This window comes from Vigna unguiculata, chromosome 3 (genome assembly GCF_037176805.1).
Source record: "Vigna unguiculata cultivar grain cowpea cultivar isolate G323 ecotype 2 chromosome 3, ASM3717680v1, whole genome shotgun sequence".
Taxonomy (NCBI): Eukaryota; Viridiplantae; Streptophyta; class Magnoliopsida; order Fabales; family Fabaceae; genus Vigna; species Vigna unguiculata.
The window spans coordinates 66873731-66893305 of NC_140794.1; the positions used below are offsets into that span (position 1 = coordinate 66873731).

The 19575-nt window shown below is 34.7% G+C and overlaps 1 protein-coding gene across 1 annotated transcript in view; it reads left to right on the forward strand.

Annotated features, from left to right (window-relative positions):
• Positions 1 to 19575, forward strand: part of LOC114177377 (calcium-dependent lipid-binding family protein) — a 69601-nt gene that overhangs the window by 5835 nt on the left and 44191 nt on the right. The window contains exons 6-17 of the mRNA XM_028062696.2: positions 2813 to 2863; positions 3588 to 3691; positions 3841 to 3958; positions 5235 to 5336; positions 5478 to 5678; positions 6505 to 6662; positions 9449 to 9607; positions 10340 to 10432; positions 10597 to 10927; positions 11166 to 11279; positions 11800 to 11895; positions 15857 to 15924. Coding sequence (XP_027918497.2) covers positions 2813 to 2863; positions 3588 to 3691; positions 3841 to 3958; positions 5235 to 5336; positions 5478 to 5678; positions 6505 to 6662; positions 9449 to 9607; positions 10340 to 10432; positions 10597 to 10927; positions 11166 to 11279; positions 11800 to 11895; positions 15857 to 15924 — 1595 coding nt within the window. The remainder of the gene's footprint in view (positions 1 to 2812; positions 2864 to 3587; positions 3692 to 3840; positions 3959 to 5234; positions 5337 to 5477; positions 5679 to 6504; positions 6663 to 9448; positions 9608 to 10339; positions 10433 to 10596; positions 10928 to 11165; positions 11280 to 11799; positions 11896 to 15856; positions 15925 to 19575) is intronic.

The window sequence follows — 19575 nt, forward strand, 5'->3', positions numbered from 1 at the left end:
GTGATGTAGAATACCATGTGAACTTAAAACTGTATAGAAATTAGAGGTGAAGTACTCTTTGGAATTGTCAGTTTTTAAATCTTAATTACCTGGCCAAATTGATTTTTGATTTCATTCAAAAATGATTTCAAGATAGTCAATAGTTCAGAATGGTCTTTCATAAGATAAACTCACGTACATGTTGAATATTCATCCGTGAATGTAATAATATGAGACATGACTTAGTCCCTAAATGTTAGAATGGATAATAATAAAAATAATATTACATCCTGATTTAGATCTTTTAGGAAAAAAAGATCCAAAAAGTTTTCTAGTTCACATGACTCGTATTGTAATCTGGAGACTACTAAGTTCATGTACCATTTTTCTTAATTTTGACAAGTGATGATGTCCAAACGATAATGTATAAGTTTAGGAGATGGAGTTGCAAAACAAGACACATGTGGACTAGATTTAAAATAGTATAAACCTCTTGATTCACATCCTTCTCCAATCCATTGCCTTGTACCATGTTCCTGTGTAATAAAGTAATTGGTATCAAAGGTTATTGAAGATTTAACATTGAGTGGACAAGTAGGAATGAAAAGGACAATTTTTAGGTTTATGGAACGGGAAAGGGAAACATGACCCACCCCTTCTTAGGAAACTTTTGAACCATTGGCTAAAGTTATGAAGTGAGGATTTTTTTGGAAAGGAAAGAGATGAGAACAAGGAGGTATCACTGTAAGTGTGATTAGAAGCATTTGAGTCACTTATCCATGGGCTTGGACTATTAACAGATTGTGAGATGCTAGCTGTTGACGAGATGGGATTTGTAGTGACTGTGCCAAGCTATTCAATTTCAATCTTAGATATTATTGGTATTCTTTATTGGAGAACTTGTGTTCAACAACTTTAGCTTTAGAGATATTTGCTATCTTGTCAGGAAATCCATGTAAAGAGAAATAATTCTCTTGAATGTGTAAATTGTGTCGCTTACTTCATGGTGTCAAGCAATCTCCACGTGCTTGGTTTGGATTTAGCTAAATGGTTTGAACATTTGAGTTAGAACGCAGTGAGACAAATCATTCTGGTTTCTATTCTCTCACCTCCATTGGAAAATGTGTGTACTTAATGTTGTATGTTGACAATATAGTCATTATGAGGAATGATGCTGCTAGAATATCTCGGTTAAAGTAATACCTATGTAGTCATTTTGAGACAAAGGATCTTGGAAGTCTCAAATCAAAGGAAGGAGTTATATGTTGTCAAAGGAAATATGCTCTTGACATCCTAGAGGAGGCGAGCATGGTTGATTGTGAACCAATGGATTTGTTGTTGTTGATTTGAAAGAATAGATGTCCTTGACCTCACAGGTTTGTATTTCTTTGATAATTAGGTTGTGATTTACTGAGTGGAAGGTAGAAAATTGTGATCAAACTTGTAATAGCAGAAAGTAACACTGTAACAGGTTTTGAACACCCTTTACGGTCATCCCCACATCCTCTAAAACTGGTGCTGTGGCCACCTCGAAAAGAAGACGAGCCACAAAATCATTGACTTGCATTTGAGTATCACGAGTCAATGTTTGAGTAGTAGAAGGTTCTCCATCATTGTTTGGAACAAATTTGGTTAAAGGTGCATGTGTGAGATTAAGAGAAACAAAATCTAAAATAGTATTTTTAGTTATTTTTGAAGATGAGTCATGTGCAACAGGTGCTTCAACTTCTTCTATAGGAAGAGGTCTGAACTTACTTTCAATAAGATAAATAATATATTGATAATACTAGAAAGAACTAATATAAAAGAAAGAAGATTGTTATTCAATTGATTCATTTGAAAAGTACATTAGTCTCTATATATAGAACTCTAACCCTAAAGTAATAATTACAAGGAGATCTCTAGAATCTTCTATTAGCTTCTAGTTAGCTTCTAATAATATATTTAATATTCTACCAACTTCTAGTAATGCATTTAATATCTTTCTTACAACAATAATCTTGAGGCAGCCCTTCAGGAATAGGATCAATGTGTTTTGGAAATAGGATCTCATATAGAAGCAAGATAGGAAATTGGACACTTATCAAAAACCTGTACAGGAAACAGAACAAAGTCTCTGGTAGGCGCTGGAGGTGGGGGTTGAGGAGCAGGGTTATTTTTGGAATCAATGGATTATTGAGCTCTTTATACCATATTAGAGTTAAGAGAACCAGAGGAGAGAGAGAGAACAGAAACAGAAAAGGTAATTTTTGTACAGATAAAATGTACAAAGGATAATTGGTATTTTCTTTCTACAAAGATTGAAAAGATGGAAAGCTGTAAAGCAACAACTAATAGAGACACTTATAACATAAACTATAGCAATCTAAATGCAACAATAACATGTTTGAACCCATGAAGGATGGTGTTATTTAAAAATCTTTATCATGAGTGGAATGGGGAGTGTGGTTTACCCTATTTTCTGTTTTGGAAAACAGAAAATGGAGGTGTGAAGGTATTTGAACATGTCTGCTTCTTCTGTTTTTTTCACTTGCCTTTACACCATTATTTCATATCAGTGATTTTGTGCTTTCATGCATAATCAGTTTTTGATCTTTGTTTAACATTTCTTCCATGTATTTTAGTCTGTTCTTTTTTAATTTGTGTTGGGCAATGTCTTTCTTTGGCTTAAATTAAAAGTTAGAACCAACTCTCAATTGAACTAAGCCAATATGTTTGTGAACACTGGAATTGTTTTACAGATTTCGATTCTGTTCTTATACCTTTATTTCTTAACCTGACTTTTGTAATATTCTTTTGACCTATGGTTTCTTTTTCATATGTCTTGATGCAGGAAGCAGAGTCAGCTACACTGGACGCAATATCTAAGTCCAAATTGGGAAGTGTATGATGTCATAATCTGTCTATTGTTCTGAATACATTTGATTCTGTCTTTTAATTATTCATTTTTGTCATCTGTTTACTGTAAACAGTGCACATGTCATGCCCAAGTTTGTGCATATATTTGTACTCCGTGACAGTCATCTGTTTTGTTGAAAATAAATCTGAATAAACATGTTTTGTTTTGATTGTATTTTAGAATAAGTTATTGTTAAATTGTGATCAACGTTTCATGCTTTGTTTTCATTTGAGGCTATATTTGGAGTCTGATTTTGTTGATTTTGGAGATGAAGAGGCTGTTTATCTTTACATCTGTAAGAGTATACGTAGAGGAGTATGTCTCATTAAAATTTAACGATCAGGAAACAGATGCACTGCTAAAATGTTACTCATTTTTTGGTTTCTTTTAAAGGGTGTTGAAAGTTTATGAGAGCTACTTGGAGTTAGTTAATTATAGAGGAATTAAGTAAATGAATGATCCAGTCATGTTGTTTGTTGTTTTTTGATAGTGAAATGAATTTAGACATACAATGTATATTTCCATTTTGTTGTATTCAAACAAAATTTGAGATGAGTGAAGAAGTGGTAGCGTTTTTGGAAGGTATTTTATCTGAAAATTAAAATGATTAAGTCAAATGGACAGTGAACATATTTTCTCTCTTTCTATACAAACAATCACAAATACACACACGCACTGAAATAACAAGATTGTTACTATTATCTCACAGCCGTCTTCTGGAAATTCGTGGCTGAGTTCTCTAATTTCTACAATTATTGGAAACCTTAAGATATCAATCAGCAATGTGCATATCAGATATGAAGATTCAGTCAGGTTGGTTTATAAGTACCATTTTAATTTCCTTTGCACAGTAGAAGTGGGCATGAAAAATTGACATTTATTTATTTTTTTCATTTTTTTAATTGAAGAAGTTTTGGTTTTGTTTATTTTCATTTGCTTACGCACAAAAGTGTTGTTTGCAGTAATCCAGGCCATCCATTTTCTTCAGGTGTGACTTTGGCTAAGCTTGCTGCTTTTACAGTGGATGAGCAGGGGAACGAAACTTTTGATGCAAGTGGCGCTTTAGACAGGTTGAGGAAGGTGAAGTGTTCCTCCCTAAGAAAATTTAATAGACAGCATTGAATGTTAATTTTAACTTGACAAACCAAATTTAGGCATTCCAGGATAGTTTTTGATGCGTTAGAGCGTTATCTTTTAAATGCTATTCGAGTTAAGAGATGGAGATAAAGAGAGAGAGAGAGAGATAGAGAAAAGGGAAACAAAAGGTAATTTTGTATTCATAGAACAGATGTAATTGTTGCCTTTCAATGTTTAGGGCTGTTAATTTTAATTTTTGTCATATATATAGGATAGGAAATAAATGTGCTGTCTGGCAGGCTTGTTAATTTGGGTCTGGGTTCTAGGATAGAGTTTGCTTGGTATTGTTTGTTGACCACTTGTATTACGCAAGACTTTTTTAGTAATTGGTATGGGTTACTGGATTATTGGTTTCTTGATTCTACATGGGTCTGGTATTGTCCACTATGGTTTTGGTCTAATATTTTGTTTTCTTTTTTTGTAATGTATTTAATGGTTGGTTTGGTTTTGGAGCTTTGAGGTGTTAACCTTGTTGCGATTTCAAAGCTTCATAGTGATGCTTTCTGGAGTGAAACCTTTTATAAAAAATGATCAATGGAAAACAAGGATTCTCTTTATATAGAGAATGAAAAGAAGCAAAGATGTGAAAGAACAACTGATAGAAACACCTATAACAAAAATTATGTCAAACTGAATACAACACTGTCAATTGTCTTTTATCTTGTTGTTTGTATACTTATCTTCTTACTTTTCTATTGTTTGGTTGTACATAATCGTTTTTGCAATATTTAGAATTTAGCAGACCCCCTACAATGGTGCAAAGTATGATTCTGTTATCTGTAATTTTTTAGTAACTGACCCAGCTCTTTAGTCATCTACCAGCTTCTGGATAGTTGAACCAGCTGTCTTGCAGATATAATATCTAGAGTTAGTTGCAAATCAATTAAGTATCAGTTAGTAGCATCCAGTTTATAGCCTAGCCTATCTGTATATAAAGGTCTTAAAATTTTGTCTCTATGTAATCAAAATACATTTAAATTTAATGAACATTTTCATTCAATTTCTCTTTTTCTCTGGTTCTTCACATGGTATACATAATTCTAGAATAAAATGGAAAATCTTTTTCTCTACTCTTCTGATAGCCAGATGGTTTAACAAAGCCATTGTTTGGTTCCTAAAATATTTATCCACTTTGATATAGTGAGTGCAACTTATTTTTTGTATTGTTACAGTGAGTGCAACTTATTTTTTGTCTGATGAATATTTGTTCTCACTACAGTCAGTGCAACTGGAGAGACTAGCTCTTTATCATGATTCTGACCACCTTCCTTGGGAGATTGATAAGAGATGGGAGGATATCAATCCACCAGAATGGATTGAGGTTTGTTGTACTTTGTTTGATAACTTTAATCTTCTTATTCTTTGAGCTACATATATATAACTGCCAAATGCTTTTTGTTATTGGTATGTTATGCGAATTTGGTCTTATTTTCACATGTCTTTTATGTTTTCGTTGTGCTAGATATTTGAAGAGGGCATAAATGAGCCCACTGATGATCCTAAGTTTGTATCTAAGTGGGCTAGGAATCGTGCATACTTGGTTTATCCTATCAACGCAGTTTTACAGTATCATCGGCTTGGAAACCAAGAAAGAGTTAATCCAGAAATTCCATTTGAAAAAGTTACGCTTGTCCTCACAGAGATCTCACTTACTCTTACAGAGGTATTTTATTTCTTAACTATTTGATACTTCTATTGAATCAATGATGAATTTAGAGTTAGATAGGATCCTGATTAAGGAGATAACTCTAGAAGCCTGTTTTCTATACTTTAAAGCATCTTCCTTGTTTGTAAGATAACTTGCCTTAATTGAATGTTTACTGGATATTGTAATTTATATTTTTAGTTTTTGTGCCAATGTAGGTTGGAGTGGGATAGCTTTATTACTTGACAGTTGTTGGTTGCGTATTGTGTGCATTTACAACTAAAGCTGGGGAAAATGTTTTCTTTGGTTTTTTTCATTAGTCTTGTTATGTTCATTTTATTTTTAAATTTGTACTAGAGTACAAACGGATTCCTTGTTGGATAGTCATAGGAATTGGAAAATGATTGAGTGATTCCTCACCCTCCTATATTTTCTTTATCTGATTTGACCATGTTCTAGATCTTATGTTATCACTTGATTTCATTTATTTTCTTTGTTATCACTTTATTTCATTTTATTCTTTTATTATCACTTGATTTGATTTTTTTCTTTGGTATCAATTGCTTCCTATTATATTTTTTATTTTGATGAAAGGAGAAAATTTTATCAGAATGTTGTGTATATAAATGGGATCACCAGAGATCTCCAACATACATTAGTTGGATATGTCATGATGTATTCATATTTATGAATTAGATTCAGAACATAAGAGTAGTATGTCTGTTATGACGCCAGATCAATAATACTCAAAATTTTCTAACAATTTGCTTTCTAACAGGACATACTTTAACTCACCCTTTGTCTGCTTTGATATTTTTTTTGACTTGTGCTCTGTGAATTATAGTCTCAGTATCATGATTGGATTAAACTTTTGGAAGCTGTTTCAAGATACAAGACATATATGGGAGTTTCTCATTTACGACCTGCAGTTTCCATCTCCAAGGCTCCTTGTTTGTGGTGGCAGTTTGCTGCGCAGGCTTCACTCCAGCAGCAGCAGAAGTGGTAACTTGAATTTTCTGTGTTGTTAAAATACGTCATCTACATTTTTTGTTTATTGTACATGGAGAATTTTGGAAAAGATTGTAGAGAATACCATTACTTATAATGTGAAAAAAGATATTTATTAAAATTACATTAACATCTATATATAGAGAACTCTAACCCTAAAGTATCTAGAACCTTCTACTATCTTCTAACAACTTCAAGTAGAACATTTAATATCCTACTAACAACACTCCCCCTTAAGTTGGTGAATGAATATTTGTCATTCCCAACTTGCATGTGAGATCATGAAATCGCTTAGTAGGAAGAGCTTTTATGAACAAATTTGTTAATTGATGCTAGATGGAACATAAGAAGTAGTGATAAGACCACTATCCAATCTCTCTTTAATAAAGTGCCAATTTATCTCTGTGTTTGGTCCTATCATGCTGAACTAGATTGTGAACAATGCTAATAGCTAACTTATTATCACAATAAATAATCATAGGTCCTAGTATGCACTTACATTTTTTAATTTTAGACCAGCAAAAGATGTACATGTTGGGCAACAAAAGCAGTGGAACTAGAGGGCTTACGATCCTCACATTGAAGAAATTCATTAATAATAGCAGATTTGTTGGCAAAAGCATATGAAGGAGGATCCACAGTAGATGGTTGTGAGAGAGGATCAGTGTGAGCAACAATAGATCAAGGAGGACGACCATGTAAAGTATAATGCTTGTCAATTTTGTGGTCGAACTTGCCACAATGGTCACACTTATGATGCCATTTTTCTGGCTTGTGAGAGCGGTTGCGATCATTATGTTGAGATGCCAAGGCAGAGGAATAATTGACAAAAATAAGTGTATCACTGGAAGGTTTACATGGCACATGCAAAAGAGTAGAACAAGTAGAAGGAAAATTGGGTATAATAGTAGAACCCAAAATCTAATCACAGACATGAGAATATTTATCGGCAAGTCTGTGTAAAGTCAAAACTATGAAGAACTTTGACCATAGCTCTATTTCTTTAGCAAGAGTAGAGGCAGGAGGTAATACTTCATTAAATTAATGAAAAAAGATCATTCGTCTTATCCAAATAATCAGCCATAGAGTCCTGAGTTCGAGGAGTAAACGTGAAAAAGGTCATGACACATATTGAATATAGTGAAAATAGGTTTGAGACTAATCTTCCTTATGTAGAAACTACCATTGGGTACTATATTTATAATAAAGGAAATATGGGCTAAGCCCAATATACAAAATAAAGAATAATATCGAAGAAACTGAAGATAGAAGATAAAGATAAATATCTAAGATATCTAATAATCTAATAATATATCTAACAAGCACCAAAATGATTAGCAGCGTGGTTCACATCACCATATGCTTGAATCAAATTGTCTGTATTGTATTGTCAATCGCAGGATATTAATAAGAATGGATAACCACAATAGATGGTATGGATAACCAGACCCCAAGTTCATCGAGCAGAGTCTAAATCCATAAAATCTGAGCAGTAACCTTAGATAAGCTGCTGTATTTGGGTCTATGCTTGTCCTGGCAACATTCTGTTTCTTGCAAGACATCCAAGAGATTAGGTTTGGATCTAAATATATGGAAGCACCAGAAGTGTAAAAGTGATTATCAGGGTGGTGTGCAACCCAATCCAGTGTCACTGAAGGCTTTTAATGTAAGAGGCTGATGAGCAGCAGCAGGAAGGAGCTGAATGCCAAAGGGTAGTTACCCTTGAGTTACCTAAGGATATTGATAGAATCTATTGGTAATTTTGGAAACGATTTAGGGATTCACACAATATTACAGGAAGAATACAACTTTGTTATAGAATCTTTTTTTTTAAATCAACATGACCCAAGAGGAAATGATGCATACTTCAAGACTATTCGAGATTGCCCAAAAACTCTTCCATTATACACCACAATCACACACTCACCTCTCTAACCAACCTCCTATGTATTCTACTAATTATAGAACAGTTAATTATGACTATTCTAATTGCTCTGAATTAGTTCTGTAGCTGTATCCCAATTAGCTGCAACTACTCTAACCACTTCAAGTTGGTTACAACTGTATTTATATCGCTATCCTTATTTCTATTCTTGTCCTTTCTGACATATACTTTCTTAATGAGGGGTCTTGTATCGGATATATTTGACAGCCGTTTGTGAGCCTTAAGAGGGTGAGGGAGTTAGCAAACTTTATTAACTTTATAGCTGGTTTTTTGGACATGTAATTGCGACACTGGAGAGCTGCCTCGAAACCTGTTGAGAGTGTGATCAGTCAGCAGGTTTGTTTGATTTTTTGAGAGGTTGCAGTCAGATGGTGTAAGGGAGTAGATACACTTGGCCTTAGGCATGTTGGTTTTATGCAAAATATCTGTAATTTATTTGCTTTGAGTAAGAGAGTAGAACCGTTTGAAAGATGTCTGACTTAAATGCCAAAGACGTAGTCAAGCTTGCCAGGTTGTTTTATAGCTAAAGTATAATTTAGTTGAGGATCAAGGCTATGATACCATGTTAATGGTACAGAGAATTTGAAAGAAAATATTGAAGAGAAACCTGTTGTTATTAATGTCCTGTTACAAAATGAGAGAGATACAATCTTTCATAAATAGAGCCATTGACTGTTAAGAGTTAGCTTATATCTTAACAAAACCCTATAGATAACTATGACAATAAAAGCGGTGTGACAAACTCTGTAACTACTTAATTTCTAATATGATATGTATTGCCATTCATTCTTGGAATCTTGCCTGAGGTTGACTTGATGCTTCTGTATTGAATTAGTTACCGCTTGTCATGGGATCAAATTAGGCATCTTTGTCAGTGTCGACGTCAGTACATTCAGATGTATGTGGCTTTTCTTCAACAATCATCAAATGTTAATCGTACAGAAATCCGAGGAATAGAGAAAGATCTGGATTCGAAAGTGATTCTTCTATGGAGGTCTGAATAATTTTTATCCTATTGTGCTGATGCTTTTTAAAGGTGGTTGTTTTTTTTTTTTTTTTTTTCTGAAAAAGATCATGCTTTGTGACTTTTGTATTGACATTTCAAGAATAAGATAAGGCACTTTGTTTGTGTGCATGTGTGATTTACTGAATCGAGTGGCTTGTAAGCAATAGTTTCTTAGTAATCTATTTTGTTTTAGATCAGAATTCAATGATATTTAATAGCTGTGGATTCTGTATTGGAAATTGAAGTGAAGAGAGGGATTAGAGATTCTGGGTTATGAATCTGGTGATTTGTTAGTGGTTATCTGTGGGTTCAATCTGCTTTGTGCTCTTTTCCGCTGTATGTTGTTGAAATGTAATGTTATATTTTAATATTTTGTTATTATTGGTTTTGTATGTATCCAGCTTTAGGTTTAGGGTTTAAGGTATGCCTCTTTTTGTAATATATATATATATATATATATATATATATATATATACACACACACACACATACACATACACACACACACACATCAATCACAAGCACAATAGGTAGGTTGAATACTCTCTGTTTTCTTCATTTGATTTATTCCAGTGATGTGTTAACAGGCTGTCGAAGAAGTAAACGAATTTGTTTGGGGGGGGGGGGGGTGGGGTGGTACCGTTTGGCTTCTTCGTGCAATATGTGTTCATTCATAAGTGAAAAGAAGTTGTATCTGTGTTCATTTTGTTTGTTATCTAGGCTTCTAGCTCATGCGAAGGTTGAATCTGTGAAATCAAAGGTAGCAGCTGAGGAAAGAAAGATCAAGAAAAAGAGCTGGTTTTCATTTGCATGGTACATGTGAACTTCATTATTTCTACACATTATCACTTGTAATTGTTTTCATTTTGGTCCTTTTGTGGATTAACTTCAGAAATATTTATTGGTCTTCTGGCTCTGTTTTCCTGAGGTTTTTTCAGTATGCATGATCATTTATTGTAGTTTCATTTTTTATCTAGGGGTGACACGGAAGAATCTTGTTTGGATGATGCTTCCGAAGAGCAAGAACTTAGAGAAGAATGGCAGGCTATCAACAAGTTACTAAGTTACCAGCCAGAGGAGGACTTGATGTTACGATCTGCAAAAGATGTTCAGAATATGGTTCAGTTACTGGTAACTGTATCCATTGGTCAGGGTGCTGCCCGGATTATCAGTGTGAATCAGGAGGAAATTGTTTGTGGTCGATTTGAGCAACTTCACGTGTCAACCAAGTTCAGGCATCGCAGTGTCTACTGTGATGTGTTGCTAAAATTTTATGGTTTATCTGCTCCTGAAGGTTCACTTACACAGGTTTGCACTCTTTGAAACGAATGCTGCACAAATATTTTACGCATAATTTTCAAGTTGCCAAATTAACTTTGGTTTATTTCTGGGTTCCTCTTTTTCTTATTGTACTATTTACCTGTCCTTTTGTTAGGTTCTCTTTAAAGTGATTGGACTGGCTCAATTGTTGATATAAGTCAAGTCTAACAATTTTTCTTTTTTTATTTTTTGTTAATTCGGTAGTTGTTGTCTACCTGATGTGCAGAGTGTCTATAGTGAGCAGAAAGTGAACGCATTAGTGGCTAGTTTTGTGTACTTACCAATTGGGGAGAATATTGACTGGAGATTGTCTGCCACAATTGCACCCTGCCATGTGACGGTAATTTTTCAGTCTTTGGGAGAGTCAAGAAGGAGTCTTTTTAATTTCCCATTTCCTCAAAAGTGTATCCGTCATTTTCCATTTTCAATTTCATGTCCCTGTTTTATGATTTTCTTACTTTTATATGAAATTATTTCTCTGTGGGCCCTGTACTGAGACTCTTCCATTCTCCCTCCATAAATAACTGAGCTAAGACTTGATAAAGCTAGAAATGAGCTCCTATAATAGTTTCTAAGGAAGTAATATCTCTAAATGGTTTGATTATGTTCTGTCTAACTATACGACTAATAACTAGACCGAAAGGCATCTATTCTTGGCCTTGAAACTGAACAAATCTTTAAAAAATTTGTTGACAAAATAGTTTCACATCAAATGTTGTAATTTGTAAGAAAGGTTGCAAACACATGCTATACAAATAAAAAACTTCTACTTAATGGCTTAAAATCAAAGTATTCAATTTAGTAACTACTTGATTTTCATCAGTTTTATTGTTGGGTCCTTTCTTACTCTTTACTTACAGGTTTTGATGGAAAGCATTGATCGTGTCATGGAGTTTATAAAACGAAGCAAAGCTGTCAGTCCTACTGTGGCATTGGAGACAGCTACAGCCTTACAGGTGATTATATCCTTGTGCTGAAATTAAAATATTTTTTAATTGAATAAATATTATATATAAGGACACCAGTGCTTTCATTCCTGAATTTCCCTGCTCTTGTTTGTTTTACTTTTGTTTTTTATACCTCAATTACTTTTTATTTTAGAGTGCGTTTCTTTCAAATTGTTTTATTTAAGTACACCTTTATTAAAAGTATCTCTTTTCATATATTTTGAACCGTTTAGTTAAGTGTAAAAAAAAATCAGAATCTATAAAAAAATTCTACAAAGGCTGATCGGAATAACTTTTCAAAATAATCACTTGTTACACCTAAATATTCACGGAAAATTTATAAATTACACGGAAATATAACAAGTATAACTTACTACAAGGGGTATTAAAACTAACAAAAATGTATTTCAAAGCTAAAGGAAGATTACAGAAAAAGGAAAGTCACCTCTTTACAAAACCACCCTTTCTCACACACACATATAGGTATAGGGCCACGACAAAAGAAAGAAAAGTTGTTGTTAGAAAGCGAGGTTGAAGCCTAATTCAACCTAATAAAAAATCCACTTATATACTATAATTTGGCTTCTTCTCTAGTCATTGTGTGTTCTTGAACACATTCTCTCACGCTGAGTACTTGCCATCTTGAGCATGGATTAAGGGGGAATCCAATAGTGGGTTACTTGAGATGTAGCAAATTTGAAAATCCTAAAAGCTTTTGATAAAGTAAACATAACATCTACAGGCTTGACACTGGGGAGTAGAGGGGACAAAAGACAAAAAGAACCAATAATAGGACTACAATTATTTAGGATACACATGGGTAACATGTTGAGGTTTGTCACAACTAACACAACTTCTCCCAGGTAGTTTTAGGAACAAACATTTAAAAAGGAGGGCTCTGGGCTCTAGCTACTTTTAGATGATGGCAATTCTTCCTTTTTGTAACTCTGCTCTGTTGTGGAGTGTTAAAATAAGTTAGCTCATGAGCAACACTGTTACGAGACAATTTTGGAGAATTTATGATTCACATATTCAGCACCATTATTAGACCTCATTTTTTTGATGTTTTTCCAAATTTATTTTGATGAGATGAAAAAATTAAAAGTTATTTGAAATACCTTAAATTTACTTTTCATGATGTATGTTCTTGTGACACACGTCCAATTGTCAACATAGGTAGTACACCATTTTGCTCTAGAAATAGATTCTAAAACTTGTCTCTAAACATCATATTGAATCAAGTTAAATAATAAATTACTTTTTTTTACACGAGATGGGATAAGATGCATAGTTGAAAAATGTAACATTTGAAAGACTTAATAGACTCTTTAGTGAACATTTGGGGGAACAAGGATGGGATAAGGTTGAATGAGGGATCCCTAAGTCTTTATGATGCAATGATATTTGGAAACTTGCCCGTGTTTCTGATGTTGGTTTTTGAGTTTTGACCTATGTGTTGCTTTGATGTTTGGATTCTAATAGATGCAACCCAGTTCTCTCCATCTAAAATCATTTTTCTTGTGGCAAGGTCTTGAGTTTATTGAACAATTCAAACCCTCTTTATGTTTTTGTATAGAAATAACACTATTGGTCAATTGTGGGACATATAAAGTTATATTCCTAGATTTGCATTCGGCACACAATTACCATTGCAACTGTAATGAATTGTTCTTAGGTCATTTGGACATACGAATTTAAGAGCTTATGAAATGTAGTCATGTGATTGGTTGCTCTTGAATCAGTAATCCAAATTCTTTGAGACAAACAACCAATAGATTAAGTACACTCTTACCAACGGACTTAGTTATTGACTCAATCATTTGTTTTCAAATAATGAAATTCCTCTTTATAAGCTTTCATACCTGATGTAACCCTTTGAAGGATGGTTGGATCTCTATAAAAACAAGAGATGTTAGAGAATCCAAAGTTCCATGATAAAGCAACAATGGTTGGTAAAAGCAAGATAACAATGGTGGGAACATCCAAGGATTTCAAATGTAAAATAAGAACAAGTTGCCAAACAAAAGTGAAAATGGATGAACGAAAGGAATTACACATTGGTTTTGAAGAGAATTTCAAAGGATAAGTGCAAATGGGATTCAGCACTTGAAGAACCTCTCCAAGATAAGAATCAAGACAATAGTACTCAAGACACGCAAAAGTTGTCTCAAATTGAATTGTATTCAACCATTAAAGTGTGTGCTTACAAGAGAGTTTGGCCTTGTTTTTAACCAAAGAATTTTGTCCAAGAATTTAAAAAATCAATTTCACGCTACGTGAACATAAGAAAAGGAATTCTATGTCTGACCACAGAAGTAACAATGACACCTATTGTGAACAAAAGCCTAATTTAGCTAATGGTTACACATATGTCTTACTAATCATATGATTATTACAAAATTAGTTTCCTAATCTTGTTTATCACATGGAAGATAATTGAAAGGTGGAGGGACACTTGGATAAGCACATTGGATGTCCCTTTATTCAAGGAAAGGACATGTGAGGTGGCCACAAAATTCATATGCACTTGAAAGTGACATGTTATTCTAACTAAACACTCTTGTAATTCTAGAACTTCTTTTAGTCTCTATTTTTGCATATCTCTCTTGAAACTTTCTTCTTTTTGTTCTTTTCTTGCCAAGCTTATTCTTTCCGTTCTTAATTCTTGTGGTAGTTCCTTTTCTCCTTCGTTATTAAATTCATCTCCAATCCTATTTACACCAATACCAGACAATGAAAAATAAAAATACAAAAACAATTACATAACAAGGATTTAGCCATTATCATTTTGATTCATGTTGAGAATAAAAAAAATAGGGTTTGAGATTAATCTCCCTTGTGTATAATCCACACATAGGGTAATCTATTTATAGTAGAAAGAGATACAATTAAAAAGAGTAACTGAAAAAATAGAGTAAATAGAAGATATAATTTGATATTGTGATTAACAATATCTAACAATATGTTAACAATATCAAACAATATCTAAACAATATCTAACAATTCATAACAAAAAGAATCTGTTTGAAAATAGAACCAAAAGATCCAGTTTTTCGGGAACCAAAGTCAAAAGGAATGTCATCACCCCTTGGAATGTCTTTATGGTGGTGACGAGTAGTTTTTGTAGTGAAGGCTCATGGGGCTACGTGTGACAATAATGGTAGTGCACATGACAACTCTATTGATGAGGCATTGCATGTTATGATTGCTGAAGTGGCCACACCTTTTTGATCCAATACTAACCTCATTGGCAAACAATGGCAATGGCAGAAGTTAACCGGCGATTAAAGCAGGGCTTCCAAGATTAAAATGTTTGATACCAACTCATAACAATCACATCATTTCCATTTTTATTTTTTCTATTTGGAATAATAAAATCTTTGAAAACAAAATTAAAAAATATTTTGAAATGAATTTAAAGATGCTAAAGATGTTTTTTAATAATTCTTATGGAAATATTGAGAATATATTTATTGTAGTAATCTGCAATTTACAGCAATAAAATATTAATCACATAACCTTGTAAGGCATTGTGATTCTGAAAATTCCAGTGAACTACCACGTACAATATTGACACTCACATAATGTACGTGTTGCATGGACTTCACTTTCAATATTTATTTCTTATGGCTTGTATTGCTAAGGATTAAACCGATGCCAAATTTTTTGGTGTGTACTATGTAACAAAATAAGCAGATGTAGTTCCTTTACAAAAAGTGCATTTTGGGAGTGAGTTGGTTTCTTTATAAATTATAAAACCACTCTAAAGATATGTTGAGGGACCAGGTAGTCTAGATTGATGAATATATTCTTATTTACTTATTTATATTTTTTCTTTATTTGTTTGGGAGTCTACGTTGAACTCATAAGTAAATTGTGGAAAAAGAAATATGGGGTTAGTATATGTAAATGGAGAAAAGTAATTGTATTTATCCTGAATTGACTTGTGTAACCAACATTTGGAGGGTAGGTGAAGTTTGAGAAAGTAACTCGTAGAGCACAGGAGCAGTTTCAAATGGCTTTAGAAGAGCAAAGCAGGTTTCATCTACTGTCAATTCGCTTTTTCTTTTGGATGGATGTTTGTGTTTTTTTTATCTTAATTGATATCTGTTCCCTTTATTTTCTCTTTATTACATGTTAATAACTATTGAAAACCTTTTTCTGGTGTTCATCACACTAGTTATGTTTTGAAATATTGAATATTTTAGTGAGATGCTGTCAGCCTTTTCCTGTTGAATATACAAGATGTAAAATAAGATGAAATAGGGTTTTGGGATTAATCTCCCTTGTGTAAACCCTACACAAAGGACAATTTATTTATATTGATAATGGGCCAAATCCCAGAAATACATAATGGGCTGAGCCCAACTATTAAACACAATATTATATCATCTAACACTCCCCCTCAAGCTGGTGCATACAAATCGTATGTACCAAGCTTGTTACAAAGATAATCAATTCTAGGTCCTCGAAGAGACTTAGTGAAAATATCTGCTAATTGATCACTTGAGTTGACAAACTCAGTCTTGATGTCCCCGGATAGGATTTTTTCTCGAATGAAGTGACAATCAATTTCAATGTGTTTGGTCCTCTCATGAAAGACATGATTAGAGCTAATATGAAGAACAGCCTGATTGTCACATGTGAGTGTCATTTGAGTGACATCTCCAAATTGCAATTCTTGAAGCAATTGCTTAAGCCAAACAAGTTCACATGTGGCTAAAGCCATAGCTCTATATTCTGCTTCTGCACTAGATCTTGCCACAACACTTTGTTTCTTGCTATTCCAAGAGATCAAATTACCACCAATTGAGACACAATATCCGGAAGTAGATCTTCTGTCGGAAGGAGATCCTGCCCAATCAGCATCTGAATAACATACAACTTTTGTATCAGAGTTGGAATCATATAGTAAACCTTTTCCAGGGGAGCTTTTGATATACTTTAATATGCGAATAACTGCATTCCAACGGTCTTCACATGGGGAATTAAGGAATTGACTCACCACGCTAACAGCAAAGGAAATATCAGGACGAGTAACAGTAAGATAATTCAACTTTCCAACTAACCGTCTGTACTGTTCAGGATCTGAGAAAGGCTCCCCCTGTTTAGGTAGAAGTTTAATATTAGGATCCATGGGTGTTTCTACCGCTTTAGAATTCGTTAATCCAGTTTCCTCCAGAATATCCAATGCATATTTCCTCTGAGATATGACAATACCACTATTGGATTGTGCTACTTCAATACCCAAGAAATACCTGAGTTTTCCAAGATCTTTGGTCTGAAAATGACGACAAAGATGTTGCTTTAAGAGGGAGATGCCAAGGTTGTCACTTCCTGTGAGAGCAATGTCATCAACATACACTATTAAGTAGATACATCCAGCACTGGAGTGACGATAAAAAACTGAATGATTCACTTCACTGCGAGACATGCCAAATTGTTGAACAACACTACTGAATTTTCCAAACCAGGCCCGAGGAGACTGCTTTAGGCCATATAAAGATTTGTGAAGACGACAAACCAATCCAGAAGACTCCCCCTAAGCAACAAAACCCGGAGGTTGCTCCATATAAATTTCTTCATTCAAATTGCCATTGAGGAATGCATTTTTGACATCAAGTTGGTGAAGAGGCCATTGGCGAAGAGCAGCTATGGCAATGAATAAGCGAACAGATGCCATCTTGGCCACTGGAGAAAAAGTATCACTATAATCCAAACCAAAGATCTGTGTGTAACCTTTGGCAACAAGGCGAGCTTTGAGACGGTCAACAGTACCATCAGGGCCAACTGTGATAGCATAGACCCACCTGCAACCAACAGATTTCCCGGATGGTAATTGAACAAGATCCCATGTTTCACTATGCCTGAGAGCACTCAATTCATCAAGCATGGCCTGACGCCAACCAGGGTGGGCTAATGCATCACCTAAAGATTTTGGAATTGACAAAGAGGAAATAGACGAAAGGCATGTATAGAAAGATGGACAGATTCTATGATAACTTAAAGCAGCATAATGAGGGGAATGATTACGGGTAGAACGCATACCTTTACGAAGGGCAATGGGAAGATCAGACTCAGTTGTTGGAACCGGAGGAGACAAATAACTCGGCACTTGATTTGAGTCATGTGTTGGTGGTTGGCAACGATGTCTTCTGCTATAAACCTGAAGAGGTGGTCTATCCGCAATAGGTACACTCGGAGGTGGCTGAGGAGAATCCGAGGTGGCACTGGAAGTGGGTACACTAGGAGGATCACACACAACGGGGATATCTATAGTAGTAGATGGTGGCTCACAACGAGAAGAGGGGTGTGTGAAGTAAAAAGAAGACTCGTCAAAGGTGACATCAGCGGAGATAAAATGACGATTGAGGGAAGGAGAGAAACACTTATACCCTTTTTGTGAGCGGGGGAATCCTAAGAAGACACATTTGTGGGCTCTCGGAGACAACTTATCCAAGCCAGGACTAAAATCATGAACAAAACATGTGGACCTAAAGACTTTAAGAGGTAAAGGGTGAAGAGGGTCGTGAGGAAATAAAATAGAATGAGGAACTTGATTATGCAAGACTGAAGAAGGCATGCGATTAATAAGATAACAAGCAGTAAGTACTGCATCACCCCAAAAATGTGAAGGAACTGCACCATGAATTAAAAGAGTGCGAGTTGTTTCAATAAGGTGCCTATTCTTGCGCTCAGCCACTCCATTTTGTTGGGGTGTATAAGTGCATGATGTTTGATGAAGAATGCCCTGAGAAGCCATAAAATGTTTGAAGGATTGAGAGAGATATTCACGACCATTATCACTCCGCAAATTTCGAATAGAAACCCCAAACTGTGTTTTAATTTCATGAAAGAATGATTGAGAAATAGAGAACAACTCAGAACGATTTTTAATTAAATATAACCAAGTACATCTTGAATAATCATCAATAAAAGTAACAAAATACTGAAAACCTAAAGTAGACTTAACATTACTAGGTCCCCAAATGTCCGAATGAACTAATGCAAAAGGGGACAAAGCTCGTTGTGAGACACTACAAGGAAACGAACTACGACTATGCTTTCCTAATTGACAAGACTCACACGACAAACTAGATAACTTGGACAAGCTGGGGACAAGTTGTTGCAGTTTGGCAAGGCTGGGATGACCAAATTGTGCATGAAGAAGGGATGGTGATTCCATAGCTGCGCCAACATGTGAAGGAGGACGAAGATGATACAGACCATGAGACTCACATCCGGTGCCAATCATGTGTCTCGAACTCCGATTCTGTAAACGAACAAAATCTTTGGTAAAGGAAATAATACAATCAAGAGAACGAGTTAGCCGACTGACAGATAATAAATTGAGTGGAGACCCAGGAACATAAAGAACATGATCAATGGATATGGATGGAAAAATATTAACAGTACCAACACCATGAGATGAGACTCTAGACCCATCAGCCATTGTAATTGAGGGTAAATGATCCGGACAAGACAAAGAAGAAAACAAAGATTTGTTACCAATAATATGGTCTGTGGCGCCTGAGTCAAGAACCCAAGGACCAAGAGAATCAGAGTGAGTTAGGCCAACGAATGATGTACCTGTGCGTGCAACAAAGGCAGATGTAGTGGAACTAGAACTCTGACGTTCCTCATACCATTTGAGAAAGTCGTTGAAAATGGCAGGGTGCCCTGCGGTAT